At 41.8% G+C, this 21067-nt stretch overlaps 1 protein-coding gene across 2 annotated transcripts; it reads right to left on the bottom strand.

Annotated features, from left to right (window-relative positions):
* Positions 1-1268: 1268 nt before the first annotated feature.
* Positions 1269-15402, bottom strand: DCSTAMP (dendrocyte expressed seven transmembrane protein). 2 transcript variants are annotated; one of them, XM_069854525.1, is made up of 4 exons: positions 15364-15402; positions 8607-9669; positions 6466-6786; positions 1269-5788 (listed from the first exon to the last, which is right to left on the bottom strand). In XM_069854525.1, exons 2-4 carry the CDS (start codon positions 9630-9632, stop codon positions 5705-5707), a joined length of 1431 nt encoding a protein of 476 aa, XP_069710626.1. In that variant the 5' UTR covers positions 9633-9669; positions 15364-15402; the 3' UTR covers positions 1269-5704. The 2 variants fall into 2 exon arrangements, with proteins under 2 accessions (XP_069710626.1, XP_069710627.1); XM_069854526.1 differs by lacking the exon at positions 15364-15402 and adding an exon at positions 10613-10680.
* Positions 15403-21067: the final 5665 nt, after the last annotated feature.

The raw sequence follows: 21067 nt of genomic DNA, 5'->3' as shown, positions 1-21067 counted from the left end.
ACATGATATACCTGTGAGACAAGTAAATATAATCAGAATAACTTTACAGTTGTGAGAACTATGGATGCTCAAATCTCTGAAATCACTCCAGTGACTGGATATACATGCCCTGACGTTTAGCATCCAGCATTGTCTTAAGTGAGTTGCTCAAGGCCAAAATGATTCAGTTGTGACAGAAATGAAACCCAGGATTAAAAGCTGCCAGTCCTGAGGATATTATGGACATGCCCAGGACTTTCAAATGTCCTGTGGGCTCTTGGGACGCCCATTGAGATCGAAGTAATACAAAGGACTGCAGAAAAATGAAAGCCCAAAGGAAGAAAGTTAGTGATATTTCTATAATAAGAACAGATGCTTTCACAATGTCATAACAGCAAGTAGCTTTATAAGTTAGATAAACACCCATTTTGTGAACTGAGCTCTCCAATCCATGGAAGTGTAATACCTGTGGAAAAATGTATAATCTTTTTAGGTTTCCTACAGATTTTTGTTAGATTGGGAATGAAGAAGCTTCTCCCTATATAGTTAGCAAAGAGTTCCTGATCCTTATGTTGGTATTTACTGCTCTGTTCGATAGCCTATGCTCCCTGTAGGGGGTATCCTTTGGATTTTATTCTTTTTAATATCAATGGCTGATTCATTTTTGTGTAGATGTCATGGAAAAAAATATCTGCATATTACGAACTGAATTTTACATCAAAGCATCTGTTGTATTTTTATATCCTTGAGTGTAACAAGTTGTTGAGTTTTCCAGATCTGTGAAATTTATGAGTGTTTGTTTTGCCATGACACCTTTGTGCCCTACTACCTGAATCCTCCCTCTAGCTACAGAGTTTCAGGCAACACTCCTTGAGAAACTGTGGGACATCAGAAGTATTTCAGCTGAGCTATTCAGGCACTACAACTAAAGTTGAGACAGATGGGCTCCAAATCCTTGAGGTCCTTGCTTGTTTTTAGTTTATGTGTGGCACTCTATAATGGTAGGATCTTCACAGGGATATAATTTTGTAACTGTCCAGGTTCCTATTTTGAAATACTAGTAAGGTGTGATAGCAGAGCCAAACATGGTGTCATTTTTTTTTTCTGGTAGGCATATAGGTAATTTGGGATGAAATGGGGTTATAAAATGCATTTATGTCAGCAGAGGTCTTGAATTGGAGCACTGAAAGGAGCATTGAGTGGTCTCTAAGTCCTGCCTAAGTCTCCAGACCCTGACAAAACCTCCAAATTTGTCCTACAATTTCATATCAACTATCTCTCGTTCATTACATTTTCACAAAGTTGTTAGTAGTGCTGTGCTATAACTGTTGTCCTAAAGTAACAGATACCCCACACTAGATTGGAAAGCTGGTTTAGAGATGACTTTATCAGCACAGTTTCCTTGAGCCTTTCATAGACAAGTACAACAATTGCTTTCCCAGATATTTCAGTCCTCCCTCATTTAGTCCCACTCCTCAAACTTCGGAGAAAAATGCTTTCTTTGATTCTTCCCTCTGTTTGTTGGTCACTTAATGAGAAATTACTATCTCTGTTTTGAGAGATGACATTGCTGCATTAAACCCCTTTTTCTCTGAAGCAATACGTCTCAGTACAGAAGATCTAAGTATCTATTTTGCCAAGGCTGAAACACAGAACAGCCATTTCTTGCTTAGCCCTTCTCATTAGGATTCTACTGGTCTCCTCTCTGCTTTTGTCTGGACAAGTGAAGAATCAAATACATTTTTACAGTAAAGAAAAAAAAATCTGTTAACCGTATTTTCATTGCTCTCCCCACACAGACAGAAATTTGCAGTGTTTAGTACCCTGTCCTCCCTGATGACGTGCATTCAAGGTGCAGGAGCAGAGAAGGAATTTGTGAGATCAGATCCTGACATACCTAACATTTCTTTCATCCCCATCATTTGCCGGAGAAACCCTTATACGGCCAGTATGTGTTTATTGCCCGGTTGTCTCTTGGATATCGTTTCACTGTCTGTGAAGATTTGTGGCTGTAGTGCAAGCACCTACACCTTCTGGGCTTCTCTCTTCAGCCTAAAGTACCTGGGGATCCCTGCAGAGCAGCAATACTGGGGCATGTAGCTTCACTGGGCCACTGGAGGGCAGGGCTGCTATTGTATATCAGGAATGAGATGCAAGAAGTTACTCTCATACACAGCATCAGTCAAGTGTGTTCACATATTTCGAATTCTGTGCCCATAAATTCCACAATAACATTCCTCCTTTTCAGGCTTTATTTCATCATCAGCAAAGAGCGATCCTTTGATCCTTACTTTGTAGTTTTGTTTTGTAAAAGAGAATCAGAGGAAAGGCTTTCCTGTTCATTTCTTCTTTAATTGCAAACATCCCTGGGCTATTTAAACTGTGATGAAAACACAGTGAGTCAGTGTGACAATATTGACAGAGCAGGGGTCAGGGTGAAAGGAGTTGTAAACCCAGAGTCCTCTGAATTTGCACACCCAACTGCCCAGACAAAAAGCTGCAGCAAATCTAGCACAGATTTTTTTAAAAAAAGCTTTTCGTTTAGCTATGAAGCAAGCCAAGTTAAGGGGTATGGAGTGATGGTGAGGAGAGTTCTGTAAACACAGTTGTTGAAAGGAAATGTCCTCGTTTGCGTTGTGCTTCAGGAGGGTCAGGAGCACTAGCACGTCTATCTGAATTATCTTCACAAGACAATGAGGTCAGCCTTTCATTAATTTTGCAAACCAGATTTGATTCAATTGGGGGATTTTTCACAGTAAATCAAACATCCTTGACACAAGTGAAGGACATTTAAAAGGGAAGTTGATCTCTGCTGTGAGCTGGGGGAAGGAAGGGATGAATGAGTCAAAAGCGAAATCCAGACTTCTCCTCAGACTCGTGTTCTGAGTGCTGGTGGTATGTGAATACATCTCTGACAAGCTCCAGAAAGGCAGTTAGAGACAGTGCCCAATAACATGAAAGGTATTAAAAATTTCCATTAAGCAAATAAATGAATAAATAAAACACTTAGTTTCAACTGTACCTGCAATTCACTTGTCAGCAGAAAGAAAAAATGCATGTTTTTTATGTATGAGGAAGGAGGATCAGTTTGAGCAGAAGAAAACATACCAAAAGAGGAAGGAAAACTTTGAATGACAAAGACTGGGGAAAAGAGCCAAAATAATATGTAGGAAATGTGAAAAGAAGGTAGGCAAGACAAGGAACAGAAATAATTCTGGATGGAACACCGTTTTTTTCATTGTAGCTTGTAGCTTTTTTTAAGGAAAGAAAAATAAAAAAAGAAAAAGAAAGAACATGTAATCATGAGGCCAAAGGGAATAGCTGAAAAACTAGCAGAGGAGAAAGCTGAAGATAAACAACCCCATATACTTTCCCAGCTCACAGGACAGAAAAACATGGAAGAAAACAAACTAAGAGAAGTCTGTAGAGAATGAGAGGTATATCTCTGTATAATGCCAGGGAAGAGACAGACCTGCCTTTTTACCTATACAACTAAAAAGGACAGTTGAGTGGATATTTCTTCTACTGTCTTCTCAACCACGGGGAGGTTGGAGAAATAGACATATTACTGTAGTGGGGGTAAAACTGTTCTATCACTGAGATAAACCTCAATGCCTTAGAGTCACTAAAGGTGAATTTGTTTTAGAATTTTGAATAAGTGTGCCAAACATGCCATTTAGGGAGCTAGGGAAGAGCAAACAGCTCCTTTGCCCGCCTGCTGCCTCATAGTCAGCACACAGATGTGCGTGTGTATGGTCACAGAAGCAAAGGGTGCATTATGCGTGTAACTCCAGCATGAGTGTAATGGCAACCATATTTGAGAGATGGCACTCTGCTGCTGGCACAGTACATGTACAAATCAACACAAGCTTTTGCTGTGCACATCTAATATGTTTTCTGCAATGCATTTGGTAAAAGTAACCAAATCACAGAGTCGCTGAGGCTGGCAGGCATCTCTAGAGATATCTACTCCTCCTCTGTTGCTCTGAGTTTCTCGGTCACGTCTAGTTGGATTTTGACTATTTCCATAACTCCATAACATCTTCAGCTGTCCTGTTCTAGTTTGATCACCTTCACAGTAAAAAAGTTTTTCTTATGTTTAAGTGGTATCCCAGATACATTTCTGGCCTTTATATTTGGAAATGGCTTGCAAGGGAAATTATTCCATTATCTTCCCAGAGACTGGAGTGAAGCTGACAAACCTGTTTCACAGATCCTCCTTATTACCCTTCTTGAAAATAGGAGTTAAATTTGCTTTCTTCTAGTCCTTAGGAACCTCTCTTAATCACCATGATCTTTCAAAGATAATCAAGAGTCAACTCACAGTGATGCCATCCATCACGCTCAGCACTCATGGGTGCCTTCCATCACATCCTAGCCACTTAAATCTGTTAAGTGTGTTTAAGTGTCTCTAACCATGTCACCCAAATCTGGCGAAGAATGACAAAAAAGTACATCAATAGCAAAAGGAAGACTAGGGAAAATGTGGGCCTGGCGCTGAATGAGGTGGGTGCCCTCATGACAGAGGATGCAGAGAAAGTGGATGTCCTAAATGCCTTCTTTGCTGCAGTCTTTACTGCTATGGGTGGCCTTCAGGAATCCCAGACCCCAGAGGAAAGAGAGAAAGTCTGGAGGAAAGAAGGCTTGTCTCTTGGTTGAGGAGGACCAAGCTAGACATAATTTAGGCAAACCAGACATTCACAAATCCATGATCCTTGATGGGATGCAAACATGAGTGCTGTGGGAGCTGGGAGATGTTACTGTTAAACCACTCTCCATCACCTTTGAAAGATCATGGAGAACAGGAGAGGACTGGAGAAAAGCTAATAGCACTTCATACTTCAAAAATGGTAAGAAGGAGGACTCAGAAAACCACAGGCCAGTCAGCTTCACGTCCATCACAGGAAGATGATGAAACAGCTCATTCTAGATTTCATTTCCAAGTGTCTGGAAGAAAAGGTGGTTATTGTGAGTGGTCAACATGTGTTCACCAAGGGGAATCACATATTCTATCAAAGATACAGAACAATCTTCACTATTAACACAGTCTATGTATATGGGAAAGTGGGAGACTAAGTCCAAGCAAGGACAAATCAGCAAAAACAAGCAGGGGACCCAAGGTGAGAGTGAGAGTTTCGGTGGGTTATAAGACTGATAGGGCCTACAGAGCACTGGCCCTGCAGAAGCAGGACCAGGTATGTTAAGCTCAGGATGGGAAAGAACCAGGCTGAAGGATTTGAGGCACTTGTGGACTGAGAAATAGATAGAAATGTCTAGAAACACCTAAGCCCTCTAGTTAAGTTCTTGGCCAGTCTGGAAGCCAATGAACAGCCTCTGCTGTATCGTCTATCTTCAGTGTCTGGTAAATGTGAAGAAGACAAAAATCTGCTGCTGACATTATGCCCTCTGTTAGCTCAGTCCAAAGAGGTTGTGCTGTAGTCCCAAAAGCTCCAAGCTAACTGCTTTTACACAGAAGAACAGACCCTCCATGGATTTCTAAAATACCAGATCATGCAGATCCCAAGTTGAAAAACGAGTATTAATCCAGAGTTCTCTGTGGTGGAGAGCACACTATCTCCTGTGGCTTCTTTACCACTGATGTTTAGCCTTTGATCATATTTTTTACATTTTAAATTTGAAATTCCATAGGAAAGATGGGTGCCAAACACAGGTCCCTGTGGATCTAGCACATCTCAGCCTTATCCAAAGATTCCCTTGGTTTCTTTCATGCCATGCTGTCACTTGCTACACTTCTTTCTTTCTTCCTTACTACCTCTCTTGCCTTGAGTACTGGAAACCAGAAGTTGTCCTGAAAAGACAGAAATAAGATGCTATTATGATAGTATCACTGAGTTAGAGATTGCTCAGTCAGTTCTGAAGGGTATTAAAAAGAAACAAACCCAAACTAAAACAGCTATCCCAATTTACGATAAATATATGCTATTTCCATTAGTATGCATGTATATATGTGTATATATATATACAGGGTGAACTTTTTTGCAAGTCAAAAGTTTTGTTCCCTGGAGGTATTTGGAATTGCACTCCCACTATGTTATAAAAGAGAAATATATGACCTTCTATTTTGCTAAGCAACAACGGAACATTTTTCTCAACATCAAGAGAAAATACCTAACATTTGCTGTCTAGATTGCAGGAACACCCTGTGCTGGAGGTGTTTTTCATATGTTCATGAAAAAAATGTTTCTTCTCTGGAGAGCCCTAAGTCCAAGAAGTATTTTCTTGCCAGCACATAGTCATTTGGGTGTATCTATGTCATGCGTGATGCATGTGTGTTGAAGGACAGAACAAAACAATTTTATGATCTAATCTCACCAACAGGCAACTTGTCCCAGGCTCCTGTGCAGAAAAGCACCGGGGAAAATCTATTAGGACATAATTGAAGTTAACAAGTGTTTAAATATTTCCTGGATCTGGCTACCAGCCTGAAAGAGGAAGATTTATTTTTCCCTGGAGCCAATGGCTTACCGTTCTAGCAAACACGTTCTTTCCCGTTTTGTCTCGTAGCTTTGCTCTTTTCTTGAGCAATTTTGCATGCAAATAATGTATCCGTTTCCTCTCAGTGTCAGGATAAAATGAAGTTGACACAAGAATTTTAAGTTGGGTCAGAAGGCCAGAGAATAACCCAAAAATGATTAAGAAGAAGATGATGACTCCAAGCTGGATCCATGTCGTGGAGAGAGAGAGCTCAGGGTGAGGGATGCAGTCATGCTTAAACAAAGAGATCTTGAAAAGATCAGTCTTTGCAATATACTCTTTCATACCAATTATAAAGCTGTTCTCATTCCTCTGCAAAAGAAAAGGGGAAAAATGTCTTATAGTAGTGGTTCCATTCTTTCTTAATATTTCTCCTACTGGACATTCAGATTTACAAACGGCCATAAACCTTCTAGCCCATCCAGTGTCTACATATGCTATACACATAATAATATAGTTATTGGCTATTTGTAAATGTTTCAGACTGCATTTGCACAATTTCTCTTGAAAGACTGTCCCACAACTGGACCTTTGAAGAACTTATCTTCTCAGTGTCTCTAATAGACAAATATTTAGCTAATCTTGTTCTAATGATTTAATATATTTCCATTCCCATCAATCTGCTCACATCCTCTGTTGGAAAGTCCTTCATTCAGACTAAACCAGCAGAGCAGAGTGTGTCTGTTCCTTTGTTTGTGACTCTGTACATGATCAGCTGTGGTTCCACACCAGCCCAAGCAGGTGCTCTGAAAACAAGAGTATCACAAAAACAAAGTCACCTCTCCTCTAGTAGGTACCTTTGCTTGGAAGAGCTGAAGTCTGCCATGAACTTTGACGCTGAGTGAGAGGGACTAAATTAGACATGCTGCTGAGAGCACTACTTCATACCGGCAAGCAACTTTCTGCTCTGTTTGTAGGTACACTGGAGGAAGAATGAATTACCCAATGGATGGGGTTATTTCTCCCCAAGAAATAGTAGGACACACCTCCCCCAGAACTGGCAAGTCCCTTTGAGGAGCACTGTGAAATTCCTATCAGCCCAGTTCTCTAGCCTTGTCGACTCCCTCTGAGTGGCATCACAATCCACTGGTGCTCAGTTTTATATTCTCTGCATACTCGTAAGGCTACCATTTGTTCCTCTGTTCAGGTCATTAATGAAGAGGTTAAACAGTACAGGTGTCAATGTCTGCTCCTGAGGGACATCACAGATGATTTTGTAGTACTAATCAGAACATTTTGGGTCCAGTAGTTCAGCCAGTTTTCAGTTCACTTTACTTGCCATTTATCTAGAATATGCCTTATCAGTTTGTCAATGGTAATGTTTTAGAAGAGAGCATTGGAAGCTTTAATAAAAGAAGAATCATCATCCACCGTTCTCCCTTCATCTAACAATCCAGTTATTATATTGTAGAAAGCTATTGAGTTGTTTAAGTGTGATTTAGTCTTTACAAAGCCATGCCCTCTTGGCCTTCACAAGGCCAACCTTAGTTGCTTGATAAACTTTCTGGGGTTCAATGTGAGGCTGACCAGATGGTAGTCCCCTGAATCTTCCTCCTTGCCATTCTTGAAGATGGGAATGACTATTTCTTTCTTCCAGTCCATGGGAACCTCTTCCAGGCTCCATGGCCTTCAAAGATAATCAAGAGTGGCCTCACAGTGACATCAGCCAGCTCCCTCATACCCATGGGTGCCTCCCATCAGATCCTATGGACTTTGTTTAAATGTTCCCTGACCTGATCCTCCTCTACCAACAGTATGTCTTGTTGTCACAGTGGTGTTTTAACTATAAAAGTGGTGTTTCAACTATAAAAGTGATGCTTCACAAATGTCAGCATTGCAAATTTGCAGTTTTAAGCTTCTGATCTTCTCCATGTATATAAATGAAGGAATGAAAGTCCTTCTTCCTACAGTTACTGCTCTCTAGAAATATAATGACACTTTGGAAAGTGCAGAGGACTGTCAGGTTCCAACATACATATCTGTAAAGTCAATGGCCATTTTTTAAATGAATGATTGTGCCATAAAATAATTGATGGCTCATCAGCTGTGTGTCTGCTCCTGCAGCTGCTGAAAATGAAGGGAGATGTTTCCACAGTAAACTTAAGAAATATAAAGTACTGATAAGTACTTACTTGCTGAAAGAAGCTGAGTTGAATCTCTAAATCCCGTAGTTCCTGGAGATGTTTAGTCACAGAAGTTATTAACCAATAAAACAAATAATCTACTGCAGCGAATAGAAGCCAGATGCAAAGATGAATAATTACTGGGAGAAAAAAATTCTGCATGTTTTTTCTGTCCTTCATGGTGAGGCAGAAAGACGGGATAATCACATAATGTTTTCTTTCTTTTCTGTTAAGTGGAAGAACACAGGGTCTTTGCTGTTGCTTTTGGTGCTCATCAAATGCGATGAACTTCTTTGTGATGTAAATATTCTTAAATTTGACACTCTGAGAGCCCACAAATTTTTTCATGAAGAGGCCTGTTCCAAAAGAAGCTAGAAAAATCCCCACAATAGGCAATACTTTCTGGCCTATATAGGGCAGTATAGTCAGCATAAAAGCTATCTGGTTAGCAACTCTCTGGATTTCTTGCTTTGTGTCATTTAGCTCTTGTTTTAATGCATCATCTGAAATTGAATAAGATTGCGTGAATTCATGTCTTAGGGACACTATATGTTCAGATAGCTCAGGGGATAGTTTGGCTGCCTCGTAAATCCATTTGATTACTTCAACATAATATTTTATCAAGGCAAATTGTTCATACTCTAAATGACAGGTTATACTGTCTGCCAGAACCTTTAAGTTGTGAAAAATATTTTGGATGTTGCCGGCCACCACAACACCTGTACCAGCAGTAATAAGAGCACTCCTGCCATTTTTCAGTCCACAAGAAAGAAGGAACAGGACACTAAAACAGCGCAGGTGCTTGAAACAGGAGAGTGCGATAGAAAGCAAGATCCAAATGAATCCAGAAATCAGCAATGGAGCCAAAGGGTGGTGTGCCAGGGAGAAATGCATGCCAAGGAATAAGATGAAGCTTGAGAGGAAGCCAACTACAGAGCAAACTGCAAAAAGCTGCATCAGATGCTTCCAGCCAGGCTTCCTGTTGGATATAAAAATTTCCCAGGCATTCTGGACTATGGAGACAAATGTTTGCATTTCCTTCTGATTGTTGTTGACACTACGATAGCTCAAACTAAAAAGAAAGGAAGACAAAAGTAGTATTAGTTACAGGGTCACGCTATTGACAATTATGTGCTTTTAACTGGCTGGTCAATACTTCTTCACATTGCAAAAAATGCAGATCTGACTCACACAAGGGCTGAACTGCGCTGTGTGAGACCCAATATCATATATACAAACATGGAAGAGATGACTTTAAATGGTATTTCATCTTTTTTTTTCTGAAGTATTTTTGTCCTTTTACTTTTTGTATAGTTTGATTTCTCATTTGCTATATAGACAGAGTGGTTCATATCTACATACACGTGTGCATGTTTTAGGAGAGAAAGACAGGGACGTGACCCTCCTGTAGCTCCCAGTGCTTCCCCACTGACACTAGTTTTGCTTTACAGGGGTGTTGGGAAGGGAAAGAGGGGAGCATGGAAACTTCCCATCAGTACCTTGAAGCAGAGGAGAGTGTCTTGACCCACAGGGACCATCTGCTATGGAGGGAAGAACAGGTGGAGCAGCATGTGCATGCTGCCAAGGCATGGCATATGAAGCTATCCTTTTTTAGCTGGAGGTAGTTCAATATAGAGGGAAGAAAGTGTACCTCAGAGGCATCATTCCTTCTTTGGGTGTCTCCTGGGATAGCGCAGCTACAAATTGGCCCATATACGCTCATAACCCTAATTGCTTGTACTTGTCACCATCTCTCCTGCCTATCAGCATGCTCATATGGCAAATTACAGAGTATTTCTGTGAGATTCAATTCAGTTTAAGGGGAGACAGTCCACTGCTCATATTTTTCCTTCTTCTTTTACAGTGTAATATTTATTGCATTTTGTCCAAACATGCAACATCAACTTTTATGCATATTAGCCTTTTAACATGCTAGAACAAATAAGATACTAATTAAATAAAATAAACTATTGTAATTTTATCTTATAATAGTGAATAGTTGTTTTGAAAAATACCTCCTGAAGATATTTTTGTCTTTTCTTAGCTTGAACACAGCAGGTAGCCAGGAACTATAATATTGTACACATACTGTATTTTACTGGCATTTGACTTTATGAATTCTGCTGCCATGCACTGCACCATTTTCCCCTTATTCCATTTGTAACTATGTTGATATTTTCTTTGCATGGAACAGGAGCTGAAGATGATTGGAGCAGGCATCTGACCCCAGCTGGTACCTTCTTGGACTGCTATGTTCAGTGCGATGCTTTTCCTTGACCTCACTTGGTGCTGAGCGCTGAGGACCATCCTGAAAGATGATGAGTGTTTTCAGTGTTTAACTGCTTCAGCAGGGATTAATGGTGAGCAATAGTTCTTGGGTGGAATCAATCCCTGACACTAGCACTCTGCTTGGAAGGCTGAGGAAATTGCTTCCCTCCAGAGCCTCTGTGAACTCAGCTGTAAATGGAGTATAACAGCAATTAGCAGCTCCTTCACAGGAACAAATTTAGTTAATTAATGTCCCTAAAATATGTAGAAGCCGCCATGTGCTTAGGAAAGTAGAGCAAGTGAAATAGGTAGGAGAGGTAGCACGCAAGCCACTGTACTCGATCTTTGCCATGAGCAGAACTGTCCTCTGCCTACATGGATGGTCTGCTTTGCCATCTTCCTACTGAACTAGAAATTAACAAGGCACTTTTAGAAAACACAATTAAAAAGGTAATGTTCCTAACCCTGGAGTCAAGCAGAACCAGACCTAACAGCCAGCAAACCCTGCCATTGAATCCTGAACTTCCAAGATCAGTACCTTAAACAGTACTTGCTACTACATTGTAGATCTGAGAGAAATTGCCCTGTACAGTGAATAGATATGAAGTACTGCTCTATATTTAAGGAGAAATAAAGAAATCAAATGCAAAACTCCTAGCATTTATGTATTATACAAAAACATCTGTGTGAGAAAATAACACATTCTGATTTTACTTTTCCAGCACTGATTTCTCAGTTGTTTTCAAGTGTAATTTCTGCAGGGTTTTGTGTGTTACTATGTATGGGTAGGGTGTATTCCTGTTAATGTTTATAGGCGTTTGGTAAATGGCTGTAATATGTGACTGGGAGTCTGGCATGACTACACTAAGTGTTGGAGAGAGTCAAGAACGAAGCCTTAGAATTAACTAAAGCTGTTCTTCTGGACCCAGAGGCTTAAGTCCAATAAATGCAGACAGAATGTCAAAATAATTAAAAGATCTTCTTTACTGGGCATATTTAGTGCTATGTAAGAGACCACTGCACTATTCAGCGCATAAATGGAACGTTTCTCCCCAACCTCCTTGAACCCAGAGTTTTAAGGCAGAGAAGTCATGGTAAGGAGACACTGAATTTTTGAGCCTGTGGCACAGATGCTCAGGTGTCTCTCTGTGATCACTGAAGGCTGGGAAGGGAGCATCTCTGCCCCATGCGGAGCCCATCTCTGAGCTCAGCCACTGCTGGGTCAGTCAGGCTCACAATGGGCATCTCTGTGACTTGTCACCTCTGTTTTCCCCCATAAGACATCAGCAACACACACAGATATTCAGCACAGCAGAATCATGCAAAGGATGCAAACTCTAAACCTAAAAAAATGTGGACACTGAAAATTCTTGTATCAGCAGGCACTTAAACATCTGTGAATGCTTGGGAAGGGAAAATAATAGTTTGGCTCAGGGGGTAGAAATAAATCTTTGGCTTGACTAAAGAGGCTAATTCAGTGCTTAAAGAAATAGTAAACTTTGAGAGCTTTCTGGAATGATTCCTCTTTAAAACATAAATCATGAAAGCTGTTTAGGTGCAGATAGAAAGTCTAACAGGAGGCTGACAAGAACAAAATCTTCATTTCAATCGCAGTCTCAAGTGAAGTTGTTTCTCTTCTATCCTATAACATGAACTAATGTGGGGGCTGCTACCAATATTTATGCAATATAAAGAAAGAATTATTTTTGGAAAGCATTTTCTTGCTCTTAAGTGCCAATTTCTTTCCACCGTAATTTCTCATGATATATGCCACAGAGTGGAGATGGAAATTCTTGTCCTCTAGCTCTGCCTTTGAACCTGATTTTTCTGTAGAATCCATGGGGAAATTCTCTATGCCTTAGTTTCCTCTCTAGGAAATACTTAAATCTGGAAGTGTGATATTCATCTACCATATGGCATGCTGGCAAGATTAATTATAAGAATAAATTCTCAAAAGGAGCCTCTCCAGCAAGGAGCTTGGGCCATGTTTCTTAAGGTTCATGGTGTACTTAAATTAATGCAGTATAATTAAGAGTTATTTTTCTAATTTTGTTATAAAATAAAAGGGGAAAAATTAAAAGTTTTAAGGTGTTGCTTGTGATACTTCAGGTATTACCTACAGTTTTTAAGTAAGCAATGGATAAGTACATAGCATCACGAATCCCTGGAAACTGTCAGTCTAGCTCAGCTATGTTCCTTGTGCTAGAGCTATGTGCATCTAACACTGTGTATGATTGCTTCCCTACCTGCTATGGAAACTCTTCTGTACTTATTGCCCAATAAGTTGTAGCCATATTCACTACTGATTTGGTTCTGTCCTAGTCCCTTACTCATCCTGTATCTGATGATATCTTGGTACAGTGGATAGGATAGGATAGGATAGGATAGGATAGGATAGGATAGGATAGGATAGGATAGGATAGGATAGGATAGGATAGGATAGGATAGGATAGGATAGGATAGGATAGGATAGGATAGTTCAATTGGAAGTGTCCTACAGCAATCACGAAGTCCAACTGCAATAGATTGAAACTCCCTACCTTTGCAGGTAGTATTTCTGAAGCCTTCTTTACCCAGGCTAGTCCTTGCTTAGAGGTTATCACCAGTTCTGTATTTCTGGTGTATGGACTAGACGCTTATGCCAATTCTTTGAATATCTTTAATATAATGGAAGAAGCAGATGTCTCCTAAAAATGCATAGGGAGAAAAAAAAAAGTAATATACTAAATAATTAACTTCCTTAGTAGAGATTCAGCTGATTTGTCAAAGCATGACAGAGTCAGATCTTTAAGTCTACTTTCTATTTGACACAGATGTAATTCAGACAAGGCCTGGGGACTGCAAGTCCCTTTAAGTTGGAACTGATCAGTGTGATCCATTTTTCACACCCTCACACAAAGCCTCACACAATTTTTTTGTCTGTGCAGCACTGTTGCTCGAGCTGATTTGAGATAGAAAGCACAGCAGTTTGTCAGGCCGTTTGCGCCACGCAGTGCACAGGATCCTCATACATAAATACGTAAAAGTAAGGTTTTATTAAAAGAGAATTTAGTTTAAACAGCAAACATACTCCATTGGTGCTTAAACTTCAGCTTCACAGTGATCTTTGCCTCATAATTCCTGCTTGGATTTTATACAGGAATTAATAAAAAGTAAGCATATGATAAGAATATAAAAACAAATATCTCCTTTTTTGGCAGTTTCAACAGCCTTTTTTCCTAGCTCGGATCAGTTACATTAAAATGTAAGAGAACTACTTCCCTTTTTATAGATACTATAAAAAAAAATACAATGCTGAACTATGCTTTAGTAAGACACAAAAATACAGGAGGGAGTCCCACATTATTTCCTTTGATCAATGCAGGGCATTCAGCAAAGAAATAAAAGCCCAATAAAAAATCCAGCCCCAGGGCTTCATTGAGAACCCTCTCATTTCTCATGTGCACATTCTTTGCTTTTAACTGCAGGGGAAGGAGCGTAAGTGGTACTACACACAGGCAAGTACTAAAATATGTAATTAAATGTGTGCAAATAGGAATTTGAAATACTAAACAACTCAGAAATTCAAATAAAACAACAATTTATACACATGCGAAAAAAAAAAAGGAAAAGCATAACTGGCCAAGATCTCTTTTTCTTCATATATTTAAAATGCATGGCTCAGAAACCTTCTGAACACTGAAAGACATTATCAAGTCTTTAGCATGCCACAAAGTGGTTAAATATCATCTAATATCAGATTTCTAAGCTTAATGTCCACATCTGAGCTACCTGTCTTTATGTCAATGAGGAGAAAAGGGCAGTTATCCAGAGCAATATTTCAGACTTGCTCTAGAAGTCTGTCCTCACATGAGGCAGGTTGTCCTACGAGAGCTTTTTCTTCATCTTGACCATTGAAAGAGCCTGTGTTACTCGCATAGAGCTATCCAAATTCAGGCAAAATGAACATTGCTATGCTTTCCCATTGCAAGCACAGGTTGCATTTTTCTGAACTGGGGAATCAGAGTAGGACACAGAAAATGTGTTGTGGGCAGCAGCTGAGAATGGATGGCTACAGGCAGAACATGAAACAAGAAATCAAATTTTCTCTTTTATACCACTATGGGCCGTGTTATGTTTGGAAGTTCTGATGCAGCAGAACGACACACATAGTCTTTCCTTAAGGCACAGGCAGGAATGGAGGCATAGTTTGTGAAACCCAAGTGGTAGTTTGCCTATTGACGAAAACAACTAGAAAAAACACAGAAAATTCAGCTATGAGGGATGAAAGAGACCATAAGAGGTTGTAGAGTCCCTTTTCCTACACATAATAAGTATCACTATACATAGCTTTAGAGAAGCTTAGGACTATATTGTTTCATGAAATTTAGTAATAGATCCTCCAGTCAGAAAAGTGACAATAATTTACTTAAAGCAAATCCTTTTACCTTAGAATGGCCAACTCAATCCATGATTACTATCCACAGTTCCTTGATATTAACCCTAAAGCATTACTTACGGCCTCTTCTGTAAAGCACATGAAGGATCTTCACAGTGCTCTTGTCTTTCTTGATTTTGGTGAGAAACCTAGATGGGCACTAGTAAAAAAATTCACATGAGTAATTAGTTTCCCATACCCTTCGTCAGTGAGTCAGGCACACCACAATTTTGAAATATATATCTGGTTTTGACAAAGATTCATGAGGAAGTAACTTATGCACAAGACCAAAATAGTATATAATTTGCAAGTGCCACTTTCCACCTCTTTTTCTGGCAGAGTAATAGATACTGGCAAATGAGTTCTGGGCCCTGATTTCAAAGACTTAATTTTATGGTGAGTAATGTCTCAGGTCTAGAACTTTTAAGCTATTCTGGTGCTTCCCAGTGAAACTAGCAGCAATTCAGTGCCCAAATAACTTTGAAGCTCTAATAATTTTTATCCTACAAATGTTCATACTGAGATCTATGTAAATATTTCTATAGGCAATTTGTCAGCATATGGCCCTTAGAATGGTACCCAAATTAAATAGACAACAAAGACACTCAAATTGTGTACAAGTCTTTGGTTAATAAATGTAATTGATAAAAAGGAGGGTAGAGCCTATTCAGAGGAATTTAGATAAGCTGGAGAAATGAATTGACAAGCATGTCATGAATTTCACCAGGGGAAAATGCAAATTCCTGCCTCTGGGGAGGAATAACCCCAGGCATGTGTCCAGGCTGGGGCTGACTGGCTGCAAAGCAGCTTTGCTGAAAAAATCTGGATCTCTTTGTGGAAAAGAAGTTGAATATAAGCCAGCAATATGTCAATGGGGCAAAGAAGGCCAATGGCATCCTGACCTTATTAGCAAGAGTCTTGCCCGCAGGCCAAAGAAAGTGATTCTTCCCCTCAACTAAGCACTGGAGAATGCTGTGTCCAGTACAGAAATCCCAGTACAATAGACAAACCTGATCTAGCAGGAAAACTGGTTGGATGGCCGGGCCCAGAGAGTGGTGGGAAATGGTGTGAAATCCAGCTGGAGGCCAGTGACAAGTGGGGTTCCCCAGGGCTCGGTGCTGGGTCCAGCCCTGTTCAATGTCTTCATCAATGACCTGGATGAAGGCATCGAGTGCACCCTTAGCAAGTTTGCGGACGACACTAAGCTGGGTGGAAGTGTCGATCTGCTGGAGGGTAGGGAGGCTCTGCAAAGGGGTCTGAACAGGCTGGACCACTGGGCTGAGTCCAACGGCATGAGGTTTAACAAGGCCAAATGCCGGGTCCTGCACTTGGGGCACAACAACCCTATGCAGTGCTACAGACTAGGAGAAGTCTGTCTAGAAAGCTGCCTGGAGGAGAGGGACCTGGGGGTGTTGGTTGACAACCGACTGAATATGAGCCAGCAGTGTGCCCAGGTGGCCAAGAAGGCCAATGGCATCTTGGCTTGTATCAGAAACGGCGTGACCAGCAGGTCCAGGGAGGTTATCCTCCCTCTGTACTCGGCACTGGTGAGACCGCTCCTTGAATACTGTGTTCAGTTCTGGGCCCCTCACCACAAGAAGGATGTTGAGGCTCTGGAACGAGTCCAGAGAAGGGCAACAAAGCTGGTGAAGGGGCTGGAGAACAGGCCTTATGAGGAGCAGCTGAGAGAGCTGGGGTTGTTTAGCCTGGAGAAGAGGAGGCTGAAGGGAGACCTCATTGCTCTCTACAACTACCTGAAAGGAGGTTGTAGAGAGGAGGGTGCTGGCCTCTTCTTCAAAGTGACAGGGGACAGGACAAGAGGGAATGGCCTCAAGCTCCGCCAGGGGAGGTTTAGGCTAGACATGAGGAAAAAATTCTTTACAGAAAGGGTCATTGGGCACTGGAACAGGCTGCCCAGGGAGGTGGTTGAGTCACCTTCCCTGGAGGTGTTTAAGGCACAGGTGGATGAGGTGCTGAGGGATATGGTTTAGTGTTTGATAGGAACGGTTGGAGTCGATGATCCGGTGGGTCTCTTCCAACCTGGTTGTTCTGTGATTCTGTGATTCTGTGACCTGTTTTAAGCGGAGCGTTGAACTAGATGGCTTTCAAGATTCCCTTCTAACCTAAATTATTTTGTTCTTCATTAGCTGTCTTATCAGCCAAAACTCTGATATCAAGTCCATTTAAACTTGCTTCTGAGCTCTACTTGTGCAGTACCACGTGCATGTATTGTGTTTGTATCACAGAATCACAGAATCACAGAATCACCAGGTTGGAAGAGACCCACCAGATCATCGAGTCCAACCGTTCCTATCAAACACTAAACCATATCCCTCAGCACCTCATCCACCCGTGCCTTAAACACCTCCAGGGAAGGTGACTCAACCACCTCCCTGGGCAGCCTGTTCCAGTGCCCAATGACCCTTTCTGTAAAGAATTTTTTCCTAACGTCTAGCCTAAACCTCCCCTGGCGGAGCTTGAGGCCATTCCCTCTTGTCCTGTCCCCTGTCACTTGGGAGAAGAGGCCAGCACCCTCCTCTCTACAACATCCTTTCAGGTAGTTGTAGAGAGCAATGAGGTCACCCCTCAGCCTCCTCTTCTCCAGGCTAAACAACCCCAGCTCTCTCAGCCGCTCCTCATAAGGCCTGTTCTCCAGCCCCTTCACCAGCTTTGTTGCTCTTCTCTTCTATGTATCCTACATAAACTAGATAAGTTTATGACTATTACACACCTTTCAAAAGTAAAACGTTCTAGCTTAGTAATAAAAAAGCACCAAAACAAAATATTATTACTTTCAGAGCTTTGAGATTCTAAAGAAAGGGTGAAATCAGTCTATCTTCCAGGAGTTTATCTGTATAAAGCAAAGCGCTGGCCTGAACATATTCTATTTGCCCTTGGATGAAATGTCCCTGCATGTAATTTTCCAGACAGTTGGTTTTCCAGCAGGTACTGATAGCACTGAAGTAACAGGTCTCACTTGCTCACCGTAAGATCAACTTTCCCCTCCACAGAGCAGCCATATCCCTGCTGTTTCAAAAGCATCTACTGAAAAACTTCAGAAAGCTGTCAGGCAGCAAGATGAACATAGCATAATGTTCATAGCATCTAAATTATGCATGATGTAAGGGTATAATTAGATACAGTGGACCATCTATAACTGAAGAAAGTCTGTTCATTACAGGATAAGTGAATGAAATGATCTTTTAGCAGAACATATCCTTCATACTGTTATACAGGGGAAAATTCTGTAAAGTGATTCAGGTAAGTGCACATTGAGTCAGACCAAGTGTCCATGGAGCCCAGCACTTCAGCTGTAGCAGATGATTATAGAATCACAGAATGGTGATTCTAGACCTGATCTAGGTGACCCTGTTTGAAGCATGGGAGGTTTGGACCAGATGACCTCCAGAGGTGCCTTCCAAACTCAACCATTTTGTGATTCCGTGATTCTGTGATAGCTGAGATCGCTGTTGGTCCATTTCTCCAGTCTCTGAGGCCACTGTGAGTGGCAGCACAATCATCTGGCATGTCAGCCACTCCTCCTAGTTTTGTATCATCTGCAAACAACTTGCTTTTTCAAAGAGAGTTACTCTTTCCTGATAATTAATGAAGATTTTACACAGTATTGGCCCCAATACCAGCCCTGGGGACACATCACTGGTGATCTTTGGCCAGCTGGACTTTGTGCTGCTGATCAAAACCCCCTAGGCCCAGCAGATCAGCTAGTTTTCAATCCACCTCATTGTCCATTTATCTTACCCGTACTTTGGCAGCTTGCCTATGAGGATGTTTTGAGACAGAGTGTTAAAAGCCTTTCTGAAGTCAAGGTAAAGAGCATCCACTGTTATTCCCCTCACCCACCAAGCCAGTCAACTCATTGTAGGCTGTCAGATTGGGTGAACATGTCTTCCGTTTTGTAAATCCATGTTGAATACTTCCTGCAATTTCCAGGACTAGTTGTCTAATCGCCTTCTCAGAGATCAAGGTGAGGCTGATAAGACTGTAGTCCCCTCAATCCTCCTCCTTGCCATTCTTGAAGATGAGAGTAACTGTTGCTTTCTTCCATTCCACAGAACCTCTCCCAGGCTCCATGGCCTTCAAAGATCACAGAATCACAGAATCACAGAACAGCCAGGTTGGAAGAGACCCACCGGATCATCGAGTCCAACCGTTCCTATCAAACACTAAACCATATCCCTCAGCACCTCATCCACCCGTGCCTTAAACACCTCCAGGGAAGGTGACTCAACCACCTCCCTGGGCAGCCTGTTCCAGTGCCCAATGACCCTTTCTGTAAAGAATTTTTTCCTCACGTCTAGCCTAAACCTCCCCTGGTGGAGCTTGAGGCCATTCCCTCTTGTCCTGTCCCCTGTCACTTTGAAGAAGAGGCCAGCACCCTCCTCTCTACAACCTCCTTTCAGGTAGTTGTACAGAGCAATGAGGTCACCCCTCAGCCTCCTCTTCTCCAGGCTAAACAACCCCAGCTCTCTCAGCTGCTCCTCATAAGGCCTGTTCTCCAGCCCCCTCACCAGCTTTGTTGCTCTTCTCTGGACTCGCTCCAGAGCCTCAACATCCTTCTTGTGATGAGGGGCCCAGAACTGAACACAGTATTCAAGGAGCGGTCTCACCAGTGCCGAGTACAGAGGGAGGATAACCTCCCTGGACCTGCTGGTCACGCCGTTTCTGATACAAGCCAAGATGCCATTGGCCTTCTTGGCCACCTGGGCACACTGCTGGCTCATATTCAGTCGGTTGTCAACCAACACCCCCAGGTCCCTCTCCTCCAGGCAGCTTTCTAGACAGACTTCTCCCAGTCTGTAGCACTGCACAGGGTTGTTGTGCCCCAAGTGCAAGACCCGGCATTTGGCCTTGTTAAACCTCATGCCGTTGGACTCTGCCCAGCGGTCCAGCCTGTTCAGATCCCTTTGCAGAGCCTCCCTACCCTCCAGCAGATCGACACTTCCACCCAGCTTAGTGTCGTCCGCAAACTTGCTAAGGGTGCACTCGATGCCTTCATCCAGGTCATTGATGAAGACATTGAACAGGGCTGGACCCAGCACCGAGCCCTGGGGAACCCCACTTGTCACTGGCCTCCAGCTGGATTTCACACCATTTCCCACCACTCTCTGGGTCCGGCCATCCAACCAGTTTTCCACCCAGGAGAGTGTGCGCCTGTCCAGGCCAGAGGCTGACACCTTTTCTATCCTGTACCACATCCCATTCTTCTAAGATCTCTGAAGAAACCTAAGTATTTCCCCACATCCACTACATGTTCATTGCTAATCACTTCAACTCTCAGAGAAGGCACTATTTTTCCTCACCTAGCATGCTGTCTGTCTCCTAGTAATTTTTAATACAGTGAAGTAAAACAGTTAATAGGCACAAATTTTATCTCTTAGCCTTGGAAATTCTGCAGCAATTCCTAATTGCTTTGGGGCTCCAGGAAGAAAAGAGGCCCTTACAGAACCTTTACAATCAGTGGGAGTGTGCAACAGGCTTTTCTTCCATGACTAGCCAGTTGTGACACTGAAAGCATGCTGGTAATAAACGAGATGCTACCCAGGGCAGCAGCTTTTAGCCAAAGGACTGGGCCCAAAGAGTAGGAGGGAATGAAGGAATTTTTGCATCCACTTGGACTATACAGGAAGAAGAAAGTAGTTCATAGTTGTCTGGATGGAATAACTTTTTCTGCCCTTTATGTGTTTAAGAACAAAGAGTAGTGGGCAAGCTTTACCTATACTTGCCAATTTGAATTGGGTCATAGCAGTGATTGGCATCAGTGCTT

This window comes from Phaenicophaeus curvirostris, chromosome 3, assembly GCF_032191515.1.
Source record: "Phaenicophaeus curvirostris isolate KB17595 chromosome 3, BPBGC_Pcur_1.0, whole genome shotgun sequence".
In the NCBI taxonomy this organism is placed as follows: domain Eukaryota; kingdom Metazoa; phylum Chordata; class Aves; order Cuculiformes; family Cuculidae; genus Phaenicophaeus; species Phaenicophaeus curvirostris.
This window is presented reverse-complemented; position numbering and strand designations above follow the sequence as displayed.

Excerpts from the sequence above, each read along its gene's own strand:
- DCSTAMP (XM_069854525.1), bottom strand. The coding sequence starts at position 9,632 with ATGCAAACATTTGTCTCCATAGTCCAGAATGCCTGGGAAATTTTTATA. Across the intron at positions 6,787-8,606 it reads AACTCAGCTTCTTTCAGCAA|AGGAATGAGAACAGCTTTAT; the intron begins GTAAGTACTTAT and ends TTTCTTTTGCAG. Across the intron at positions 5,789-6,465 it reads AGAACGTGTTTGCTAGAACG|GACAACTTCTGGTTTCCAGT; the intron begins GTAAGCCATTGG and ends CTGTCTTTTCAG.